Source organism: Capra hircus, chromosome 10 (assembly GCF_001704415.2).
Source record: "Capra hircus breed San Clemente chromosome 10, ASM170441v1, whole genome shotgun sequence".
NCBI classification, from domain to species: domain Eukaryota; kingdom Metazoa; phylum Chordata; class Mammalia; order Artiodactyla; family Bovidae; genus Capra; species Capra hircus.
This window is the reverse complement of record NC_030817.1, coordinates 51,617,695-51,642,859: the sequence shown is the minus strand read 5'-3', so window position 1 is coordinate 51,642,859 and position 25,165 is coordinate 51,617,695. Positions and strand designations below refer to the sequence as shown.

At 41.3% G+C, this 25,165-nt stretch overlaps 2 protein-coding genes across 2 annotated transcripts in view; both read left to right on the top strand.

The window, feature by feature from the left end:
• On the top strand, window positions 8,373-9,129 carry LOC102184991 (60S ribosomal protein L10). The gene has a single exon (XM_018054272.1). It carries the CDS (start codon window positions 8,415-8,417, stop codon window positions 9,057-9,059), a length of 645 nt encoding a protein of 214 aa, XP_017909761.1. The 5' UTR covers window positions 8,373-8,414; the 3' UTR covers window positions 9,060-9,129.
• ADAM10 (ADAM metallopeptidase domain 10) overlaps window positions 20,251-25,165 on the top strand; it is a 136,778-nt gene continuing 131,863 nt past the window's right edge. The window contains exon 1 of the mRNA XM_018054271.1: window positions 20,251-20,749. Within this exon, the coding sequence (XP_017909760.1) occupies window positions 20,695-20,749 (55 nt within the window). The 5' untranslated portion in view covers window positions 20,251-20,694. The remainder of the gene's footprint in view (window positions 20,750-25,165) is intronic.

Sequence of the window (25,165 nt, the reverse complement as noted above, 5' to 3'; positions counted from 1 at the left end):
AAGTCAGTTCAGTTCAGCTCAGTCGCTCAGTTGTGTCCGACTCTTTGCAACCCCATGAATCGCAGCACGCCAGGCCTCCCTGTCCATCACCATCTCCCGGAGTTCATTCAGACTCACATCCGTCGAGTCTGTGATGCCATCCAGCCATCTCATCCTCGGTCGTCCCGTTCTCCTCTTGCCCCCAATCCCTCCCAGCATCAGAGTCTTTTCCAATGTGTCAACTCTTCACATGAGGTGGCCAAAGTACTGGAGTTTCAGCTTTAGCATCATTCCTTCCAAAGAAATCCCAGGGCTGATCTCCTTCAGAATGGACTGGTTGGATCTCCTTGCAGTCCAAGGGACCCTCAAGAGTCTTCTGCAACACCACAGTTCAAAAGCATCAATTCTTCGGCGCTCAGCCTTCTTCACAGTCCAACTCTCACATCCATACATGACCACAGGAAAAACCATAGCCTTGACTAGACGGACCTTAGTGGGCAAAGTAATGTCTCTGCTTTTGAATATGCCATCTAGGTTGGTCATAACTTTTCTTCCAAGGAGTAAGCGTCTTTTAATTTCATGGCTGCAGTCACCATCTGCAGTGATTTTGGAGCCCCCCAAAATAAAGTCTGACACTGTTTCCACTGATTCCCCATCTATTTCCCATGAAGTGATGGGACCAGATGCCATGATCTTCGTTTTCTGAATGTTGAGCTTTAAGCCCACTTTTTCACTCTCCTCTTTCACTTTCATCAAGAGGCTTAGATCATTTAAAAACAAACTGGTTATTATCCATAATTTAAATTTTTTTTCAGGGTTACAGATGTAATAGCCTTAAAAGTCAGATGTTGTTATTTAGTTATTTGGTCTCTAAGTCCTGTCCCATGTTTTATGACCCCCATGGGCTGTTTTATAGCCCACCAGTTTCCTCTGTCCATGGTATTTCCCAGCAAGAATACTGGTGTTGTCATTTCCTTCTGTAGGGGACCCTTCCAACTCAGGGGTGGAACCCGCATCTCCTACATTGGTGGGCAGGTTCTTTATCATTGAGCCACCAGGGAAACCCAAAAGTCAGATAGTTTATGTAAAAAAAGCAGTTACTGCTCTATCCCTCCACATTGATGCAGACCCGTTCAACTCTTAGATGTCTTTAGCTCCTTCTCCCCATATTTCTGAGTAACATGATTACACTCTGATGTCTTCATTTAAAAGTTGTAGATATTGTTTATTGATTTAGTCCTATAAAGATGAGGATTTAGGGTTTTTTTTTTTCCATACCATTTTTTCCTCCTTTTGCTCCAATCTCCCAATTTTTTTCAAAACTTTGATCAGAGTACTCAAAATGTAAAGCATTAGATTTATTCACCACAAAATCAGGTATTTTACTGTGACTCTGATTACTTTTTTTGCTAAAGTTTTATTTTCCCTGAAATTAACAATTGCCTTATCATTTTGTTGCTTGGCTTTAAAACTCCACCTACCACTAACTCAGCCAGACTTACCAGTACTGTCAACCATATCATGTTATTTCTCAGACCCATTTTAATCTTGTGTACATCTCTCCTGAACACTCACTTCTGCTCTGATCTGGACTTGTTGTTTTATAGGCCTGCTGAGCAGCTGTCATCCTGGGATTTCTTTTTTCTGTTGTTTTAGGAATTGCTTCTTCCTCTCTTCTATTTTGATTCCTTTCTTTCTTGGATCTCCTGTCTTCCTGTTTCCTTGATTTGGTGGAATACATTCTCAGTTTCCTGAGAAAGAGTACATAAGAAGCATATTTTTGTAGGTCATATTTGTCTGAAAATAGCTAGACCTTTATTCTACCTTTATATCGTATAGTTTGGCTGGAATATAAAACTCAGCATTGGAGATACTTTTTCTTCATTTTAGTTGTTGAGAAACTGTCTTCTAGCTTCCAGGTGATTATAGAGTAGTCTGATACTATTAGATTCTGAAACCTTTGTATATAACCTGTTTCTTCTCTCTGACATTTATTTGATCTCTTTCTTCTTGGTGTTCCACCATTTCAGTATTTGATATACCTCTGGGTGGGTCTTGCTTTATTCATTGCACTGGGTATTTGGTGATCACATTCAATGTAGAGACACATCCTTCAGGTCTGGGAAATGTCTTTTTCCTTTCTTTTTTAAATCTTATCTTTTCTCTAATTGTATTTATCTTTTTGTTCTGCTTTCTAAGAGATTTAGTCAAGTTTATCTTTCAATTCTTTTTGATGCATTACTTATTGACACTATTGTATATTTAATGTCCAAGAGTTCCTTCTAGTTCATCTCTTGGAATACTGATCATAATTTTTAATATATCCTTTTATTTTTCAAAGGATGTTTGAACCATATGCAATAAAATAGTATCATTTAGTTAGTATGGAGTTATTGGTAGTACCAGAGAGAGTGAGATATAGGGATACTAGTGTAAAACATTGGTTTTATTCTTTAGGAGAGCAAAATCTACTTCGAGAAATAAGATTCACGTGAATGTGAATTCTCGTGAATTGATCATTAAGTATTGATCATTAAGAATACAAGTTAATAGTTAATACTGAAGGAGTGGTAATAAGCAGTAACTTAAAAAGATTCCGATGAGAAAAAAAATCTTTTAGTGTGAGATAATGAAGCAGTAATTAAACTACACTCGCCTGATTAAAATCACAGGCTGATTATTACTTCAGCCTTAAGAAATCTAAAAAATATATCTCTTACTCTCAAAATAATAGTTTTTTTCCTTTTAAATTAATTTTTATTGGAGTATAATTGCTTTACAATGTTGTGTTAATATCTGCTGTACAGCAAAGTGAATCAGCTATACATATACATATATCCTGTCTTTTTTGGATTTCCTTCCCTATTAAGTCACCACAGAGCACTGAGTAGAGTTTCCCTGTGCTATGCAGTAGTTTCTTATTATTTATCTATTTTTTACATAGTAGTGTCCATCTATCAATGCCAAGCTCCCAATTAATCTCACCTCTCTTCTTTTCCCCCTTGGTATCCATACGTTTGTTCTCCACGTCTATGTCTTTATTCCTGCTTGGGAAATAAATTCATCTTTATCATCAGAATGATAATTCTTTTAAAATTCTGTTTTTCATAGTTAGATCATGGTTTTTTTAGCTACCATGACAGAAAAAATTGATGCTATATCTGGCTTTTACCTGAATTTATTTACTATTATCTCATCTGTCAAGTCTTCTGATATTGTATACCTTTACTAGTTCATTTATGTATAGCCACTTCCTCACTGAGTCCTTATCATTTTTCTAGCAGCAAATCTAAAAATTTCTAGCAGAATCTAGCAGCATTTTAGTTATTCCCCAGTCTATGATTCTGTCTTCCTCACCTTATCCTGCATAAACCTATCAGAGCTATAGCTTAAACATCTCGGTTTTATTTTGTGGATTCTACTAAAAATAATGCAGTGGTTCTTTATTGTTAGTTGAGTGAAAATTGGCTCTGATTACTGCACAGATACAAGGCATGTGTACTTTTACTCCTCTTAGCATTTTACACAAGATAGAGTGATAAAATTCTGAGTTAAAATCAAGGGTTTCCATGTAATTCAAATTGCCCTGGCTCTGGCCCTCAAGTGACTGCAGAAATTCCAGCCTCCTGTAAAGTACATCCCCTATTTAATTATTTCTGAGAGCCCCCATGAGGAGTCCCACACCTGTTCAGACACAAATCCAATCCTATGATATTCTACCAGGTGCTGATTCTACTACATGCTGTTTCACCAGATGCTAGTCTGTTCTGGTGGTGTTAAAGATGCATGATGGTGACCGGAGGGAAGTGACCTTCTTTTCCCTTTTTTTGTAGCTCTAATGTACTACAGCATTAATAAAGCTTCTCTCAATTTTACTTATGTAGACTTTTTAAAAAGTGGGACCTAAATATGAGTCCAGATAGGTTTCACCAGGAGTGAAGTAAAGGAATATAGTCCATCACCTTCAATTCAGAATCCTTGTTCCCCTGGTATTACACCAGATGTTAAGGTTTGTTTTTGTTTTTTTAAATTCCCTACACCCCAGCTCCTTCTTGCTGTACAATTCCAGCCCAGTTCCCTTGCCTAGTGCCCCTTGCTCCTCTGTGATCAAAACTCTTCTGTCTCATGAGAAAGGGGCTCTGGAAGTGGCTCTGTTCATCTAGTTCAGTTTTTTTTTTTTAATTGAATCAAGTATATCTCCTGGCCTCCCTGATGGCTCAGCGGTAAAGAACCTGTCTGCAATGCAGGAGATACAGAAGACACAGGTTGGATCCCAGGGTTCCAGAGCCCCTGGAAAAGAAAATGGCAACCCATTCCAGTATTCTTGCCTAGAAAATCCCATGGACAGAGAAGTTGGGCAGGCTACAGCCCATAGGGTTGCAGAGTCCAACATGACTGAGCGACTGAGCATGCATGCACACATACCTCATGTCTTAGGACTTCTCTCCTCAAACTTCTACCCTGTCAGCCCAACAATTTACCTAATCTCTCTCAATTCTAATATGATTGTTCCCAAAATCTGGTTTGGGGATTAGCAGTAGCAACATCACTTGGATTCCTGTTCAGTCCAGTTCAGTTGCTCAGTCGTGCTCGACTCTTTGCGATGCCATGAATCGCAGCTCGCCAGGCCTCCCTACAATCACCAACTCCAGGAGTTCACCCAAACCCATGTCCATTGAGTCAGTGATGCCGTCCAACGATCCCATCCTCTCTCGTCCCCTTCTCCTCCTGCCCCTAATCTTTCCCAGCATCAGGGTCTTTTCCAATGAGTCAGCTCTTCACATCAGGTGGCCAAAGTATTGGAGTTTCAGCTTCAACATCAGTTCTGCCAATGAACACCCAGGACTGATCTCCTTTAGGATGGAGTGGTTGGATCTCCTTGCAGTCCAAAAGACTCTAAAGAGTCTTCTCCAACACCACAGTTCAAACGTATCAATTCTTCAGTGCTCAGTTTTCTTTATAGTCCAACTATAGTCCGAAAACCATAGCCTTTGGCTATAGTCCAAAAACCATAGCCTTGACTAGACAGACATTTGTTGACAAAGTAATGCCTCTGCTTTTCAATATGCTGTCCAAGTTGGTCATAACTTTCCTTCCAAGGAGTAAGCGTCTCTTAATTTCATGGCTGCTATCACTATCTGCAGTGATTTTGGAGCCCAGAAAAATGAAGTCAGCCATTGTTTCCACTGTTTCCCCATCTATTTGCCATGAAGTGATGGGACCGGATGCCATGATCTTAGTTTTCTGAATATTGAGACTTAAGCCAACTTTTTCACTCTCCTCTTTCACTTTCATCAAGAGGCTCTTTAGTTCTTCACTTTCTGCCATAAGGGTGGTGTCATCTGCATATCTGAGATGATTGATGTATCTCACAGCAATCATGATTCCAGCTTGTGCTTCATCCAGCCCAGTGTTTCTCATGATGTACTCTGAATATAAGTTAAATAATCAGGGTGACAAAGTACAGCCTTGATGTACTCCTTTTCCTGTTTGGAACCAGTCTGGTGTTCCATGTCCAGTTCTAACTCTTGCTTCCTAACCTGCATACAGATTTCTCAGGAGGCAGGTCAGGTGGTTTGGTATTCCCATCTCGTTAAGAATTTTCCACAGTTTATTGTGATCCACACAGTCAAAGGCTTGGGCATAGTCAATAAAGCAGAAATAGATGTTTTTCTGGAACTCTCTTGCTTTTTCCATGATCTAGCGGATGTTGGTAATTTGATCTCTGGTTCCTCTGCCTTTTCTAAAACCAGCTTTAACATCAGGAAGTTCATGGTTCACGTACTGCTGAAGCCTGGCTTGGAGAATTTTGAGCATTACTTTACTAGTGTGTGAGATGAGTGCAATTGTGAGGTAGTTTGAGCTTTCTTTGGCATTGCCTTTCCTTGGGACTGGAATGAAAACTGACCTTTTCCAGTCCTATGGCCACTACTGAGTTTTCCAAATTGGCTGGCATACTGAGTGCAGCACTTTCACAGCATCATCTTTCAGGATTTGAAACAGCTCAACTGGAATTCCGTCACCTCCACTAGCTTTGTTCAAAGTGATGTTTCTTAAAGCCCACTTGACTTCACATTCCAGGATGTCTGGCTGTAGGTGAGTGATCACACCATTGTGATTATCTGGGTCGTGAAGATCTTTTTTGTACAGTTCTTCTGTGTATTCTTGCCACCTCTTCTTAATATCTTCTGCTTCTGTTAGGTCCCTACCATTTATGTCCTTTATTGAGCCCATCTTTGCATGAAATGTTCCCTTGATATCTCTGATTTTCTTAAAGAGATCTCTAATCTTTCCCATTCTGTTGTTTTCCTCTATTTCTTTGTATTGATCGCTGAGGAAGACTTTCTTATCTTTCCTAGCTATTCTTGGGAACTCTGCATTCAAATGGGTATATCTTTCCTTTCCCCCTTTGCTTTTCACTTACCTTCTTTCCACAGCTATTTGTAAGGCCTCCCCATACAGCCATTTTGCTTTTTTGCATTTCTTTTTCTTGGGGATGGTCTTGATCCCTGTCTCCTCTACAATGTCACGAATCTCCGTCCATAGTTCATCAGACACTCTGTCTATCAGATCTAGTCCCTTAAATCTATTTCTCACTTCCTCTGTATAATCATAAGGGATTTGATTTAGGTCATACCTGAAAAGTCTAGTGGTTTTCTCCATTTTCTTCCGTTTCAGTCTGAATTTGGCAATAAGGAGTTCATGATCTGAGCCACAGTCAGCTCCTGATCTTGTTTTTGCTGACTGTATAGAGCTTCTTGTTAAAAATGCAAATTATCAGACTTCCTGGTGGTTCAATGGTTAAGAAGTTGCCTGCCAATACAGGGGACATGGTTCCCATCCCTGGTGGTCTGGGAAGAGTCCACATGCCGTGGAGCAACTAAGTCCGTGCGCTGCGACTGCTGAGCCCATGCCCTGTAGCCTATGCTCCACAGCAGGAGAAGCCACCACAATGAGAAACCACGCCACTGCAAACTAGAGAGTAGCCCCTGCACTCCACACCTAGGGAAAAGTCTGCATGCAGCAACAAAGACTCAGCACAGCCAAAATTAATAAATAAAAAAATTTAAAAATAAATTCTCTATTTCCACCCAGATTATAGAATCAAGGTGTAGAGACCAGCAACAAGAGGTCTGTTTTAACAAGATCTCCAGGTGATTCTGGTACATGATAAAGTTTGATAATTACTGTTCTAGCATTAGAGGAAGCCTCCCCTCCTCATCCCTACTGCTAATAAATAAATCTTAGCAAGACAAAAAATTTCTAAGTTCATCTTCTACAGCCAGTGTTATTTTTTATTACTCTCCCAGAACTCCACACTGCTCTAAAGTTAGTTTTTTGGCCATTTTTCTGCATACTCTTCCTTGAGATATGTATGTAATCCCAGTTTCAAAATGCTCTTTTGCTCTTGTCTTTCCTCCATTTTTGATGTTAGTATCAGTCTCTGTTACCCAGGCTTAAAACATTCAAATAGTTTTGTTTTAGTTTCCTCATGATCAAGTCCTATTTTTTGACATAAATGCTTAATGTAAAGAAATAACTAACTCTGCTTTTTTTTTAGTGCAAATCCAAAGCATATTCATTTTCCAAAAATTAGAAAACAAGCAAAAAGAGGAAAATAAAAAATACCCTTCATCTAATTATATGGAATGAAGTGTTAGAAATAACAGTAGTAATACTTTATTGTACGTCTATCCTTCCCAAACTTTTCTAGGCATCTGAACACTTACATATTTTTGTAAGCAAGAGTTAGACTATTCTAAACACATTTGTTTCAGTTACCAATATATCATAAACATCTTTATGGATTAATATCCAATCATCAGCAACATTCCTAGTGACTTAATAATATCCAACTATATGGCTGAACAATACCTGTTTCTTAGATATTTAGATCATTTTCATTGTTTATTGTGAACTTCACTGCAATCAATGTCCTTGGAACTGAATTTCTATAACTGTACATATAATTAAATCCATCAGATAAATTGCTACAAGTGCAAGTCAAGTCAGGATATGACTCTTTCTTCAGTGTTTTATTCAAGTTTTGCCTTCCATTCTCTCTTCTGTCCTAGGTTACTGAGTGTGTTGGAATAAACTTGCTAAGTGATTTCTCTACGATTTCTTTTCCTTTGAGTACATTATATATATTGCTAGATAGTGAAAGTGAAGTTTCTCAGTCGTGTCCGACTCTTTGTGACCCGTGGACTGTAGCCCACCAAGCTCCTCCATCCATGGGATTCTCCAGGCAAGAATACTGGAGTGGGTTGCCTTTTCCTTCTCCAGGGGATCTCGCGACCCAGGGATCGAACCCAGGTCTCCCACATTGCAGGCAGACACTTTAACCTCTGCGCCACCAGGGGAAGCCCTTACATACAAGAATACAGTCTCGCTCTCTTTCCCTTTGGCACGCCAATGAAGATCCTGGTGTCGCCATGGGCCGCCGCCCCGCCCGGTGTTACCGGCATTGTAAGAACAAGCCGTACCCAAAGTCCCGCTTCTGCCGAGGTGTCCCTGATGCTAAGATTCGCATCTTCGACTTGGGGCGTAAGAAGGCCAAAGTGGATGAGTTCCCACTCTGTGGCCACATGGTGTCAGATGAGTATGAGCAGCTTTCCTCTGAAGCCCTGGAGGCTGCCCATATTTGTGCCAACAAGTACATGGTGAAAAGCTGTGGCAAAGATGGTTTTCACATCCGAGTGCGGCTCCACCCCTGCCATATCATCCTCATCAACAAGATGTTGTCTTGCGCTGGAGCTGATAGACTCCAGACAGGTATGCGCGGTGCCTTTGGAAAGCCTCAGGGCACAGTGGCCAGGGTCCACAGTGGCCAGGTCATAATGTCCATCCGCACCAAGCCGCAGAACAAGGAACATGTGATTGAAGCCCTCCGCCGGGCCAAGTTCAAGTTCCCTGGCCGCCAGAAGATCCACATCTCTAAGAAGTGGGGATTTACCAAATTCAACGCGGATGAATTTCAGAACATGGTGGCAGAAAAGCGACTCATCCCAGATGGCTGTGGGGTCAAATACATCCCTAATCGTGGTCCCCTGGACAAATGGCGGGCCCTGCACTCATGAGCATCAGCGCTGTCCCCTCCTTAATCATGCTCACCAATAAATGCTATTTCCTGTCAAAAAAAAAAAAAAAGAATACAGTCTCTCAGAAGACCTCAAAGATTTCAAGGAAGGAAAGGAAGCCAGGTTGAAAGAAGAAGGGGAGGAGGCGGGAGAGGGGGGCGAAAGGGGTGGCCTTACAGACGTCTCCTGCCACCTATAGATACCCAGGCGTTATGGGACTTTTCCCTGGGCCTTCAGAGAAGGGAGGACTGGAACTCGGCCCTACCAGAAATCAGACCAGAACCAGAATTCGAGTTCTCTGCCAAGAGGAGGTGATCAGTCTCCAATCCTCAGCTCAGGCTGAGGGCCCTTCGACCGGATGCCTGCGTCCAGGACCAGGGGACTAGAAAAACAGGGAAGGATAGGAAGGGTTAAGGAGAGAAAAGAGAGAGGGAAAAGGAGAGAGGTCAATAAAGTCTCTTGTTCCTTACCCAGTCGGGGCACTCTGGCCAGTTGTCCGCGTCAGGAGGAGACCAGGGACAAAAGGGTCCCAGTTGCAGCTGCTGGGTCTGGTCCATTGGCAGGCAAGCTGGCCCCTGAGTACCCCGAGTGGTCAGGATGTCAGTCTCAGCGAAGAAGAGTCCCTGCCAGAGTCACCATTTGTTGCAGGAAGGCAGACCCCTTCCAGGGCCCGAAACTGGGCTCTTGTCTAACACTCAGAAATGAATTGTCCAAGGAGACACATCTGCTGACAAAGCAAGAGATTTTATTGGGAAAGGGCATCCGGGTGGAGAGCAGTAGGGTAAGGGAACCCAGGATATCAAATTGCCAACATCTGCTGGATCATGGAAAAAGCAAGAGTTCCAGAAAAACATCTATTTCTGCTTTATTGACTATGCCAAAGCCTTTGAATGTGTGGATCACGATAAACTGTGGAAAATTCTTAACGAGATGGGAATACCAAACCACCTGACTTGCCTCCTGAGAACTCTGTATGCAGGTTAGGAAGCAAGAGTTAGAACTGGACATGGAACACCAGACTGGTTCCAAACAGGAAAAGGAGTACATCAAGGCTGTATATTGTCACCCTGATTATTTAACTTATATTCAGAGTACATCATGAGAAACACTGGGCTGGATGAAGTACAAGCTGGAATCATGATTGCCGTGAGATACACCAATCATCTCAGATATGCAGATGACACCACCCTTATGGCAGAAAATGAAGAACTAAAAAGCCTCAAAGCCTCTTCATCAATAAAGTAACACATGATTAATTGCAGATGAAGGATATAAATAATAGGTGTTTTGTATTAAATGTGATTGAGATAAGGGGCCCCAAGATTCTAGGAAAACACTTCAGGACTGTTTGGAACTTGGTCTAATTTTTAAAACAAGTATCAGAAGGTGAAATACTGAAAGGGATAATAAAGACTACAGGGACATTAGGCCAGCCCCGTCCAAGGAGGGCTGCCTCCACTCAGTCTCAGCCAACTGATGCTTTGCAGGAATTTCAGTCTACGTAACCTTTCAGCTTTCACAGAAAATCTGGTGTCTAGGCTTTAACATGAACATTCCTAACTGTTGCAGAATGACATATAATTAAGAAAAAAAAAGTTTTCAACTACAAATCAAACTGAACTTGTCTGTGAGTCTAATTTGGTCTATGAGCTACCAGGTTGTCATCAGCACTTTAAAGCCTATGTATGAAATACATGTTAAAAGGTAACCTGAGGCATATTAAACATTTTAAGAATTCATTTGAACAAAAATTGATTTGAATCAGGAAGCATTCAATCTAGAAGATAGAAAGGTACTCTAAAAAATGAAAGACTTTTATAGGCAGGAGGGAATGAAAACAAGGAAGTTATATTAGGCAAAAGAGTGTGTTTGTTATCGCAAAGCTACTTTCCTTTAGGGGACAATAAGGGACTGGCCCAATATACAGTTAGGTATATTACCTATCAGGTGCTGATCAAGTGATTCCTGATTGACTGGTTTAAGTTTCTGTGTCTGAGAGAACTGAAACTTAAATCTTAGTTTGGTGACAAGAGGCCTAGTATAAGTAACTCCATTTTGGGCCCATTGCCTTTCTTTCTTTTTCAAATATACTGTATGAGCAGGGAGGAAACAAGAGGGGGAAAATGTAGAAGGGAGAAAGTTGACGATAGTGTGGCATTCCCATGTGCAGTTTGACAGGGTGGAGAAAAGCTGTATTGTAAGGAGAAGAGAGAAAAGTTTGGACAATTGAGTTTTTTGGAGCATCTTGAATGTTAGAATAAGATACCATGATTTTAGACAGTGAGGGGAGCAATCACTCCTAGGTTTTGAATATATTAGTGAAATTGATTCTATTCTGGGATTAAGAGTCAATAAACATTTGTTGGATATATATTTGCTTAACTCTCTCAGGTTCTGTTTTCAAAACCCCTATAACATGTGATTCATTACTATCCTTAGGAATTAAGGAAGATTTAAAATAAATAAACAAATACAGTACAGTTTGATACAAATACATTAGAATTATGGACATGGTATACTTAAGTTTTTTTTTCAGCCCCTTGACTCCCCCTGTATGTTTTTTCAGCATCCTGTGCGTGGAGCAGGTTGGGTTTGAATGTCATGGTTATTGAGCAGATGATTTTAAATTTTGTCTAGTAGTAAAGTTAGTGAAAATGTTACAAAGGAAAAACCTGAGCTATATGTTTAACAATATCTATTCTTTTACATTTGAAAGGAAAGTGATATTTATAACACTCTTCTAAATGCCTTAAGTTGTAAACACCATTTTCCACTGTTCTCTTTTCCTCAAAAGTGGATTTTCATTTTTATTTTAATTTATTATTTTTATTTGGCTTTGCCAGGTCTTAGTCAGAGTATGTGGCATCTAGTTCCCCAACCAGGGATCGAACCTGGGCCCTTTGCATTGGGAGTTCAGAGTTTTAGCCACTGGACCACCAAGGAAGTCCCTAAATGGATTTTATAAGTGTTTTTCTTCTCTGAGCTATCTTTTATACAGAAAGCAAAATCCTGACCAAAAAAAGTGTCATAAAATGAATTATTGAAATTCCTTATGGAGGAAATAAAATGTGCAAAGATACTGAACAGGGAAGTGATATGTACGTCTGAGAAGACAACTGCAGTTGAACAGCAGTGTATTGTAGTGATTAGAGCACATGCTTTGGAGTCAGATTTAACTTTGGGTGCTGACACTGCCAGGAACCAGCACTGAGATTTTAGTGATTTAAGTTCTTTAAGCTTTCATTTCCTTACTAATAACGAGCTACTGCACTTAGTCGCTCAGTAGTGTCTGACTCTTTGTGACCCCATGACCCATACCACGCCAAGCTCCTCTGTCCATGGGGATTCTCCAGACAAGAATGCTGGAGTGGGTTGCCATGCCCTCCTCCAGGGGGGTCTTTCCAACCCAGGGATTGTATCCTGGTCTCCCACATTGCAGGCCCAACAACCAGCTACTACTATTACTCTGATTTTTTGTCCTTGATTCTTTTAGAAGATAAAGTAGGAAAAGAGCCATGAAAGATGAATCTGTCATGGAAAGCAATGACCAGATCATAAAGACCTTGCATTTTATCCTGGAGATAAAAGGACATATTTTCAAAAAAGTCACTCTGGCAGCAGTGATATCAAAAAGTCAGGGAATACGAGATATGAACTGGGGAGACCAGAGCTTGGGCTGTGGGAGTAGAAATAGGTGGAAGGGGTGGAATTTCATACAGTGGAGAACAGAGATGACTTAATTGTCTGCTGGAATGGGAGAGAAGTTTAGGTAATTGCATGGATGATGTTGCCTTAATCCAACTAGTGAATTTAGAAGGGGGAAAAAAAAAAAAACCAGTTTGGGTAGGTTGATGTAGGGGTTTGTTCACTTTGGGACATGTTGAATTTGGTGTGGCCATGTAACGTCAGGAAGGAATTGGCTAGTACATGTTCAGTTCAGTTCAGTTCAGTCGCTCAGTCGTGTCCGACTCTTTGCGACCCCATGAATCGCAGCACACCAGGCCTCCCTGTCCATCACCAACTCTTGGAGTTCACTCAGATTCATGTCCATTGAGTCAGTGATGCCATCCAGCCATCTCATCCTCTGTCGTCCCCTTCTCCTCCTGCCCCCAATCCCTCCCAGCATCAGAGTCTTTTAGATATGTAAAAAATACCTAAGATTTTATAATGCTTGCTCTAATGCGTTTCAATATTCTCAATGCCTTACCTCTATTAATTTATTTAACTCCCTACCTTCAAAGGTAGGTATTACTACTCCTACTATTCCTAATGTAAACATTAGGAAATTGCGGTACAGATGCCTTAACTTATTCAAGGTTGCCGTACTGGCGAACGATGTAACTAGGACATAGGGCTGGTGCTTGGGGCACAGGTATAGGAAAAGTGCTGACTATGTGCTAGGTAGTGGGATAGGGTTCAAAACAATACAAATCCAGGCTTTCATGTTTTCATGGAGTTTACAGCCTAGTGAGTCATAGACATTGGAGGTAGTAAAAAATAGTCATGCGCATGAAGAATGAGAAAATATGAAAGCCAAAGATAAAATCCTGAGGAACATCAATATAATAACTAAAGGATAAAGAGAAGAAGAAACCCTAGGGAAGAGATGCAGAAAAGTGAAAGGAAAAGTGTTAGTTGCTCAGTTGTATCCAACTCTTTGCAACTTCATGGACTGTAGCCCATACGTCTCTTCTGTTCATGGAATTCTCCAGGAAAGAGTACTGGAGTGGGTAGCCATTCCCTTTTCTGGATAGCCATTCCTTTCTCCAAGGGATCTTCCTGACCCAGGGATCAAACCTGGGTCTCCTGCATTGCAGGCAGATTCTTTACTGTCTGAGTCACCAGGGAGGCCAAGAGATGCAGAAGTCACAGTTAAAAGTAAGGAGGAAAATCAGGGGTGAGCACGACCTTGGGAAACATTGGAAGGGGGAATTTTGAGGAGAGATTGTTAATTGACCAAAAAGCCTAGTTAGATAAGGAGTAAAAGTGTGTAGTGGCAGTGGTAACTAACAGGTCTTTGATGGCCCCAGCAAGGGTAGCTTCTTGGGGCTGATGGGGATGGAAGCAAACTGTAGTGGATTGAGGTGAGATTTGAAAGCAGGACCAGAAGTGAGAGAGACTGGAGTGAGATGGGTTAAAAGTCCAGTAAGCAAGAGAAAATAATTGTGTGAATTGGAGTGACAATAGTAGGTAGGGAAGGATTTAAGGCACAAGAAAATCATTTTTAGGGATAAATTAATAGTTGGTGACTCGTTATGAGTAGACAAGGGAAGAAGAGTCAGATAATTTCAGTCCCCATCCCAGGTTACTGAGAGTGTTGGTGCCATTATCAGAGATAAGTTAAACATACTGAGTTTGTCATGACAGTGAGACATGCAGCAGGCATGTCTTTAGTTGGAGTTGGGAAATTTAAAATGTAATTGTTGAAGTGTTTGCTAGGATTGGCTTTAAGTTATGCAAGAAGCATTTTCCGGTAGTATTACTTGTGTAATAGACTGTGTACAGCCATGTATTTCCTAGCTGAATTCCTCATTATTAAAACTTAAGATAACTTTCATTTATACTGATAGTATCAAAGCTGGATGTTGTCATTAAGGAAATGATACTGTTAATCACTGCTTTTGAATGGAAGAATCATGATACTTAAATATTTTTACTTAAACACATACTAATAGCCAGACACTGTTATAATCACTTTACAAATGTTAAATAATTTAAACTTAATTATCAAAATATTCTCACCAGGGATATACTTTATCATTCTCATTAAAAAAAAGAAATGTTGAGCTTAGAAAATGTAAGTTAAAATGTCAAAGAATACAGTGGTTCAAACTTGTAACACTGAACCCCATTCATTATGATACTGATATGTGATGAATTTGTTTTTAAGTGAAAAGAAATACAATCTTAAAACATTAATTCTTGATGATCACCTTGATAATACAAAACATATTTTTACCCAGGTGAAATTAAAAACAAAATACCATTTACCTCTATCACCGAAATTAACTATAAAAATTGCTGCACAACTAAACATGCCACAAGATAGTCTAACAGCTAAAAAATCAAAACATTTGCAGACAACACCACCAAAAGAAAATACAAGCACAGGTATATGCAATGTAATATTTCCATGTAACTCATCTTTCCTAAGATTGGATCTTTTAAGAAAGAGAAAAATAAAATCATGAGATTCTGCCATTCTTCCAGACATCTCATTGTAAATGGGCACTATTAATGATGATTTTAGAACTTCTGACTGTATCTTTGAGCTTACTGATGTTGGAACATAACTATAGTAATTCATTTTTCAAAATGAGAATTAAAAAAGCACGTGGTAATAAGTTGAAAAAACCTACAGTAAGAAGTAGGAATTCCAAATTATTATTAGTATTAATACCTATCTTCACTAATTCAGTCTACTGAGGCAGGATGCTAAAGATGAAGACTAACTTGTTGTTTAGTCCATAGTCCTGTCTGACTCTTTGCGACCCCACAGACACAGGCTCCTCTGTCCAAGGATTTCTCAGGCAAGTGGGTTGCCATTTCCTCCTCTAGGGGATCTTCCCAACCCAGGATTGAACCCATGTCTCCTGCTCAGCAGGATTCTTTACCACTGAGTCATCTAGGAAGCCTGAAGACTAATTCAGTTCAGTTCAGACGCTGAGTCATGTCCAGTTCTTTGCGACCCCATGGACTGCAGAACGCCAGCATCGAGTCCATGATGCCAACAAACCATCTTATCCTCTGTTGCCCCCTTCTCCTTCCGTCTTCAATCTTTCCCAGTATCAGGTGGCCAAAGTATTGGAGTTTCAGCTTCAGCATCAGTCCTTCCAATGAACATTCGGGACTGATTTCTTTATGATTGAGCGGCTTGATCTCCTTGCAGTCTAAGGGATTCTCAAGAGTCTTCTCCAACACCACAGTTCAAAAGCATCAATTCTTCAGCACTCAGCTTTCTTTATAGTCCAACTCTCCCATCCAAATATGACTACTGGAAAAACCACAGCTTTGGCTACACGGACCTTTGTTAGCAAAGTAATGTCTCTGTTTTTTAACATGCTCTCTAGGTTGGTCAAAATTTTTCTTTCAAGGAGTAAGCGTCTTTTAATTTCATGGCTGCAGTCACCATCTGCAGTGACTTTGGAGCCCCCCTCAAAATAAAATCTCTCCCTGTTTCCATTATCTATTTGCCATGAAGTAATGGGACCGGATGCCATGATCTTAGTTTTCTGAATGTTGAGCTTTAAGCCAACTTTTTCCCTCTTCTCTTTCACTTTCATCAAGAGGCTCTTTAGTTCTTCTTCACTTTCTGCCCTAAGGGTGGTGTCACCTGCATATCTGAGGTGATTGATATTTCTCCCAGAAATCTTGATTCCAGCTTGGGCTTCTTCCAGCCCGGTGTTTCGCATGATGTACTTTCCATGTTAGTTAAATTAGCTGGATGACAATATACAGCCTTGACGTACTGCTTTCTCAATTTGGAACCAGTCTGTTGTTCTATGTCCAGTTCTAACTCTTGCTTCCTGACCAGCATACATATTTCTCAAGAGGCATGTCAGGTAGTCTGGTATTCTGATCTCTTTCAGAATTTTTCACAGTTTGTGGTGCTCTACACAGTCAAAGGTTTTGGTGCAGTCAATAAAGCAGAAGTAGATATTTTTCTGGAACTCTCTTACTTTTTCTATGATCCAACAGATTTTGGCAATTTGATCTCTGGTTCCTCTGGCTTTTCTAAATCCAGCTTGAATATCTGGAAGTTCACAGTTCATGTACTGTTGAAACCTGGCTTGGAGAATTTTGAGCATTACATTGCTAGCGTGTGAGATGAGTGCAATTGTGTGGTAGTTTGAGCGTTCTTTGGAATTACCTTTCTTTGGTATTGGAATGAAAATTGACCTTTTCCAGTCCTGTGGGCACTGCTGAGTTTTCCAGATTTGCTGGCATATTGAGTGCAGCACTTTTGGAGCATCATCTTTTAGGATTTGAAATAGCTCAACTGATTCCATCACCTCCACTAGCTTTGTTCAAAGTGATGTTTCTTAAAGCCCACTTGACTTCACATTCCAGGATGTCTGGCTGTAGGTGAGTGATCACACCATCGTGATTATCTGGGTCGTGAAGATCTTTTTTCTATAGTTCTTCTGTGTATTCTTGTCACCTCTTCTTAATATCTTCTGCTTCTGTTAGGTCCCTACCATTTATGCCCTTTATTGAGCCCATCTTTGCATGAAATGTTCCCTTGGTGTCTCTAACTTTTTTGAAGAGATCTCTAGTCTTTCCCATTTTATTGTTTTCCTCTATTTCTTTGCATTGATCACTGAGGAAGGCTTTCTTATCTCTCCTTGTTGTTCTTTGGAATTCTGCATTCAGATGGATATATCTTTGGATAATCAACATACCACATGTAAACTGTATGCATGTTTTTCATGTACTTGAGACATGATTTGATACACTTAAGTACTGCAAAGTGATTATCACTATTAGATTCCCAGCACTTATTCATCTTATAACTGGAAGTTTGTACCCTTTGACCAATATCTCCAGATTTCCCCCACCTCCCAGACCCTGGTAACCTCCATTTTACTCTTTGCTTCTTTTAGTTGGGTTTTTTTAGATTCCACATAGAGAGGAGCTAAAAAGCCTCTTGATGAAAACAAAAGAGGAGAGCGAAAAAGTTGGCTTAAAGCTCAACATTCAGAAAACGAAGATCATGGCATCCAGTCCCATCACTTCATGAGAAATAGATGGGGAAACAATGGAAACAGTGTCAGACTTTATTTTGGGGGGCTCCAAAATCACTGCAGATGGTGACTGCAGCCATGAAATTAAAAGACGCTTACTCCTTGGAAGAAAAGTTATGACCAACCTAGACCGCATATTCAAAAGCAGAGACATTACTTTGCCCACTAAGGTCCGTCTAGTCAAGGCTATGGTTTTCCTGTGGTCATGTATGGATGTGAGAGTTGGACTGTGAAGAAGGCTGAGCGCTGAAGAATTGATGCTTTTGAACTGTGGTGTTGGAGAAGACTCTTGAGAGTCCCTTGGACTGCAAGGAGATCCAACCAGTCCATTCTGAAGGAGATCAGCCCTGGGATTTCTTTGGAAGGAATGATGCTAAAGCTGAAACTCCAGTACTTTGGCCACCTCATGAGAAGAGTTGACTCATTGGAAAAGACTCTGATGCTGGGAGGGATTAGGGGCAGGAGAAGGGGACGACCGAGGATGAGATGGCTGGATGGCATCACGGACTCGATGGATGTGAGTCTGAGTGAACTCTGGGAGATGGTGATGAACAGGGAGGCCTGGCGTGCTGAGATTCATGGGGTCGCAAAGAGTCGGACAGACTGAGCGACTGAACTGAACTGAACTGACATATAAATAAGACCACACAGTATTTGTCTTTCTGTTTCATTTATTTCACTTAGCATAATGCCTTCCAGGTTAATCCCTGATGGCAAGATTTCCTTCTTTCTCATTGCTGAATTAATATGCCATTTTACCTATATACCACATTGTGTTTAACCATTCATCCATATAGGGACACTATTGTGAATAATGTTGTAATGAATATGTGAGTGTAGATTTCTCTTCAAGACCTTGATTTCACTTTCTTTGGTTTTATACCCAAAAGTGGGTGTTGCTGGGCCCTATGGTAGTTCTATTTTTAATTTTTTGAGGAACATCTATAGTGTTTTCTGTAATACTTCCACCAATTTATATTCCAACCAAAAATGCACAAGAGTTTCCCTATCTCCATAACCTTGCCAACAAGTATCTCTTGTCTTTATATATATATATATATTTATATATTTATTTATTTTTGGCTGTGCTGTGTCTTCACTGCTTTGCTCGGGCTTTCTCTTGTTGTGGTGTGCAGGGGCTACTTCTCCTTGCCGTGCACTGGCTTCAATAGTTGGAGCACGTGGGCTCAGTAGTTGTGATGTGGGGACTCCATGGGCTTCAGTAGTTGAAGCACACAGGTTCATTAGTTGTAGCTCATGGGCCCTAGAGCGCTCAGTAGCTGTGCAGCAGGGGTTTAGTTGCTCCAGGGCATGTGGAATCTTTCCAGATCCAGGACTGAACCTGTGACCTCTCCATAGGCAGGCAGATTCTTATCCACTGAAGTCCAAATATCTCTTATCTTTTTGATGATAACCATTCTAACAGTGTGGCCTTATTTCACCGTGGTTTTGATTTGCATTTCCCTGATGATTAGTGGTATTGAGCATCTTTTCAAGCACGTATTGGTCGTTTGGATGTTTTCTTTGAAAAAGCACGAAGTTCCTCTGCACATTTTCAAATTGGATTGTCTGCTTTGTAGTCTCTGAGTTGTAAGAGTTCCTTGTATATTTTAATTATTAACCCCTCATAAGAGAAACAATTTGTTTTCTCTCATTCCAAACATTGCCTTTTCATTTTGATTATTCTGCCAAGGGTTTTTAGTTTGATGTGGGCCCACTTATTTACTTCTGTTTCTGTTGTTTGTGCTTTTGGCATCACATCCAAAAAAATAATTTCCAAGACCAACATCAAGCTTTCCCTCTGTTTCCTTCTAGGTCTTAACGGTTTCAGGTTTTATGTTTAAGTCTTTAGTCCATGGAATACAAGTTTAAAAAATCAAAGTGAGTTACTGTGAGCTCAAACAGGAGCTTCAAAGAAGTTGGGGTGACAGAGACTCCAGAGTTCTCTTCAGAAAGTGGTAACTAGGACATTTTTCAGGCTAGATTCAGTACCTGTGGTTGAGGCTGCACACTTTTAGAATGGCCAAGGCCTGGTCTGTGACACAATTTTATAGAATTCAGAAAAATAGGACTTAGGCTGTATGTTTCTGCTGCTTGAAGGGCTTTACATTCAGGTTCTGAGCTTTGTCGGCTGTCTCCAAAGTAGTAACTGTTGGGACTTTGCTTCTTTTGCGGGGTGGGGGAGGCTTTGCTTTTGTTTACTTGGTAGAAGTTGTGCACCCAGGGAGGCAAAAAAGTAACAAAAATCCCCATTCCCTGTGAAGTTAAAACGAGGACAGCGACCGCTTAACATCCCTCACTTTGCCTCTTCTGCTCAAGACACAGTTCTCAGCAGCCCTAAGAGCGAAGCCTGTACGGTCCGCAGAGTTGCGCTCCAGTCCGGGGGCGGAACCCCAGGAAACCCCGCCTCCCAAGCCCAATCCCAGCTCTCCGCCGGCGGACAGGAAGCGGCGGCGGGCCTAGCAGCCCGGGAACCGGCCCCAGTGCGCATGCGCGCGCCCCTGGGGCGCCTGGGGGAGGGGGAGGGGCGGGAGGAAGGGGTGCGGCTCCGTCTGCCCGTTGGGCGCCGGCTGGTCACGTGGTAAGGAAGGAGGCGGAGGTCCCGGGCTCGGGGGAGGGAGGTAGAGAAGAGGGAAGGAGCGAGGGAAGGAAAGCGGGGAAGGGAGGAAGGAAACGAACGAGGGGGAGGGAGGTCCCTGTTTTGGAGGTGCTGGGAGCTTTGCCGGCCCTTGAAGTGGGGCGAGAGGGAGGTGCTTCGCCGTTTCTCCTGCCCGGGGAGGTCCCGACTTCCCGTGGAGGCTCCGGACCAAGCCCCTTCAGCTTCTCCCTCCGGTTCGATGTGCTGCTGTTAACCCGTGAGGAGGCGGCGGCGGCGGCGGCGGCAGCGGAAGATGGTGTTGCTGAGAGTGTTAATTCTGCTCCTCTCCTGGGTTGCGGGGCTGGGAGGTGAGGCACGACCCCCAGTGCCGGGGGCGCCGTGAGCTCAGCGGACCGCGCGGCGGCAGCGGCGGCCGGGCCGAGCGGAGCCCAGTCGCGCCGTGCGGCGGGTGCGTCAGTCAGCCCGGCCGGCCGGCGGCGCCACTCGGGCGCGCAGTGCTCCCCACTCCCTATTGTCCCCCGCGCCCCGACCGCGTTCCCTTCCGTGGCGGGCCGAGGACGCTCTGAATCTCCGGTGAGGCCTTTCCCGCTCCCTACCGCCCCAGTAGTAGGGGAGGCAGGGGTCGCCTGCCGGAGAAGCAAAGTCGGGAGATCTGGTAGCCAAGCGAGAGCCGTGGAGCTCAGGCCGGTTGGCACCATCACTCCAGCGGGCTCGCCGGGCGCCGGGGCGGCCAGCTGCCGCGGGGCCGGTGATCGCCCTCCTTACCCTTTTGCCCCAGCCCCTGCCCGTGGCGAATTCCGGAGTCCCCTCCGCCGCGAAGAACCACCGCGCAGGCTCGTGGGAAGTTGCAATTGTATTGTTCTTTACCGGGCGCGGCGATCCAGACCGACCCGGTTCTGCAGAGAGGCCGCCCGAGGAGGGGTACCAGTGATCTCCTGCTGGTCTGAGCGGGGCGGCTACGGCTCTCCAAAGTGCCCTGCCTCTGTCCGACTGTTCCGAGAAGATTAGCAGGAGGGTGTGTTTCTGTTCTGTGAAAAGATTCTGTTGCCCAGGGGAAAGGGTTTCGTGGAGAGAAAGCTAAGTCGTTTCGGGATGTTCTTTGATCTGCAGGCTGCTTTGCGTCTTTTAGAGGGACGGTCCCTCGGTGACCTAACTTGTAGTGTTTTCTTAAACTCTTAGATGGAATAGACATATAGTGTAATTAATGGATTGTCAAAACAGTGGCAGTCCTCCACCATCCCTCCCCACGTTGGAGTTAAAGTGTGCTAAAGTGTATAATTTCTTGATGACTTCCGTTTTGAAGACGTTTTTTGTTTCCAGTTTATCCCAGGACCAACTGCATCATTTTATTCTCGTGTGAAGTGCTTTATTTTTGGTTAACTTTTTCACTTCCCACCGTAGTATACATAAAGACCTTAAAGTATGTTTAAAAGAATTGTATTGAAATTTTTTCTGGAATGTTTTGGATGAATATAGACTCATTTGATAATTTAGAAAATGTCTGAATGTTTCATGTAGTGGATTGTTTTTGTTCTTTTCTCTGACTTAGGACTGCATAGCCTAACATATTTTTGTTCCATCTTCTACTTAGTCTGAGGAAACTTTGTAGGGAGACTTCTGTTGCAGTTTGTAGTGTTCATTTGCTAGAGAAACATTTTGGATTAGGAGCTTTTGGTAGATGTTTAGTTTGAAATATCTGTGCTGGATAACCTCTGTAAGGGCCTTTGTTTTTACATTTGTATTTATGTTCTAAATGTGACTTCCAGCAAATTTCTGTTTTCACTTTTTGTTAGATGCTGATTTCTATGACGTAGTAAAAGGTAAGGCATCCACATGAGGCAGTTTAAACTACTGATTAGTAGTATGTAAAATGTCCTTTGTTTTTAAAGAGTGAAACGGTGAGAATAGACACTGGTCTGTTCTGATGGTTGAAGAAAAAGTATAAATTGACAGCATAATCTTTGCGGGCTAAGACCCTTTTTAGACAAAGATTTTCTAAATTCAGAACTCGAGTCATTTATAAAGTATCATTTTGCATTAAACATTGGTTAAAAGGCTGCTTACTTTTTGATGTTTGTTTTAAGCAGAATTTTTTCAAAAAGCCACTAAGAAATCTTTCATTTTAAAATTAACATTAAGATTATAGTTTTGGGGTACCTGGAGATATTTGTAATGTATTTTATCCACACAGCTATTTATGGTCGTTTGTAAGAAGTTTATGGTAGGATGATAGAGAATAGAATGCATTCAGACTCTCCTATGAGAGAATGAATATGTTTGTGTAGATTAGGACAAGCTATAGTGGAAATAGGGATTTAACTTTAAAGTATAAGTCATTTTAGATACTTAATCGTTTTTAGTTGCTTCCTCTTTGTGATTTGTCGATCCTGTTTTGCATTAGTCTTTTCTTGCTCTAGTGTGATGGTGGGAAACTAGAAAAGAGAATGGAATGTGTTTAGAATCTTGAAACTAAACTTCCCCAATGCTGTCCGTTTCTCACACATGTCCACCTTGTGTTCTATTTGTAGGAAGATACCATGAATTTTCTAGAGCTTCGCATCTATATAGATATGTACTCAAATATACGAATAAAATGCTTTATTATATGCAACTGCATTAGAAATTTATTCAAACTATTCTGATTATATATAGCCCAAAGAATTTTTATGTCTATGTGACTTGTACTTTTTAACACAAATATGTTGGTGAGTTGATGCTTTTTCTTTCTCTTTAAAAAAAATTGGTGTGTTTGAGAGGTCCAAAGATATTTCAGCTGTACCAGTAAATTCAATCCCCTGTTTTTGTTTAATGAAATCATACTTTAAATGAACTCTTAGAGTATGACTTTTTTTATTTTTGACTGTGCTGTCTGGGCTTGTGGGTATTTTAGTTTCCCAACCAGGGATCAAAACCAAGCTGAGAACATGAATTCTTAACCACTGGAGAACCAGGGAATTCTTGTCATGTTTCTTATATTAGAAAGTCTGGTGTAAATGCTTTGCTTTGTAGCATGCTTCTTAAAGAAATAAGTTTTCTGGAAGTTTGGCCAAAAGTATAAAAGTTTAAGCTTAAATTATTTCTCACTTCTACCAGCAAGTCAGAGTCTATAAAGTTAATAAAATGGACAGACTTTTGGTCTTTATCTTTAAGGAGCTGTGACTCTTCATCTTTTTAATCTTGATATTGATAATCCAGCTAGCTGTACCATCTTGAGAAGAGCCATTTCAAGCCATTAGTTAGCAGTATCTTTTCTGTGTGTATAAGGACCTTTTTGAGTAGCAAAGAACTGGGCATGGCAAGCACCCCTCTCTTTTCTGATCTCATTTTTATAACTTGTTTAACATCTCCCAGGGTGTTTATTACCTAATATATTTTAAATTATCTTACAGACTTGCAGGGTGGAGCAGGGAGAGTAAGGGACATTTTTGTAATGTCTGCTGTATTTCTCATACTATGTTAGAAGTTTCGCTTTCCAACTGTATGAGAGAGTGGTGACATTCTACATTTGAAGAAACAGACTTGAAGAAATATTTTTTCTGACATTGTCCACCTGCTCAGTGGTGAATTAGACAGTCAAACCCAAGCCAGTTGGACCTAAACCTGGACTTTTTACCTATTGCTCCCTCATGCCTTTTTTAATGCAGTTTTCACATGTTAGTTCAAAGGTGTTCTCTGGACTGAATCACCTTAGAGATGTGTTTTGTTTGATTTGCAATGTCTTTAAGTTTCAACTACTGATGAGCTTTGAAAAAGTGACTTCTTTAAAAATTTTTTTCTTCATTTTGGTTAAAATTTACTGACTGTGCTGGGTCTTAATTGCAGCATGTGGAATCCATAGTTGCAGCATATGGGATCTAGTTCCTTGACTAGGGATCAACCCAGGCCTCCTGCGCTGGGGCATGGAGTCTTAGCCACTGGACCACCAGGGAAGTCCCAAATTGGGAAATTTCTGAGTGAAATTTCTGTGTTTTGGGAGGAAGACTTGAAAATCCTGTTAACTGCTCAGAAATATTCCTATTGGCTGGAGCAGAGCAGTAGCCTTTCCCCTCTTTAAACTGGGCTTGGGAATCAGCGTGGTTCCCCTCAATCTGGCTGGCTGTATGTACGGTTAGCCTGCTGCACTCATTTTTGTTACTTGCCTCAGTCCTTGTAGATATGTTATTTGCATCTTTGCCTCAGTTTCATCTTGCAAACATGACAGCATCATTTATTTATTTGGTTGTGCTGTGTGAAATGTGGGATCTTAGTTCCCCAACCAGGGATCAAACCCATGCTGCTTGCAGTCCCGACAGCAACCATAAAAATATCTTTTTTGGATTGAGACCTCTTATTCAACTTTTATTATATTGTTTATAATATTAACTTTTCTGTGGTCCTAGAAATTTGTTAATAAAAACTGTGGCATACACAGTACTTTTTATATGGCATTAGGGTATTAGATATTTTAAAAAATTCTTGTGTTCATAATAGTAACAATTTGAAGGTCTTAAATAATGACAGTTACAATTTTTCCACATCTCTTTATCTCAGTGAGGAAATAAGAAACCACTTCTTTTTCTGATGGGATGAGGCTCAGAAAAAAATTGGTTGAGAGTCCTGTAGGTAACTTAGATGTTTTTTCTTTTAAGAATTGGTGATAAACATAAACTCCGTTTTTGAAATTGAGAAAATGAAACTGAGTAATAAATTCAAGAATAAACTCCATTTTTTAAAAACTTTGTTGAGAGATCACAAGTTTGGCCTTGAGACTATGTCCTGAATGA

Coding starts and splice junctions, on each gene's coding strand:
- LOC102184991 (XM_018054272.1), top strand. CDS start 8,415: ATGGGCCGCCGCCCCGCCCGGTGTTACCGGCATTGTAAGAACAAGCCG.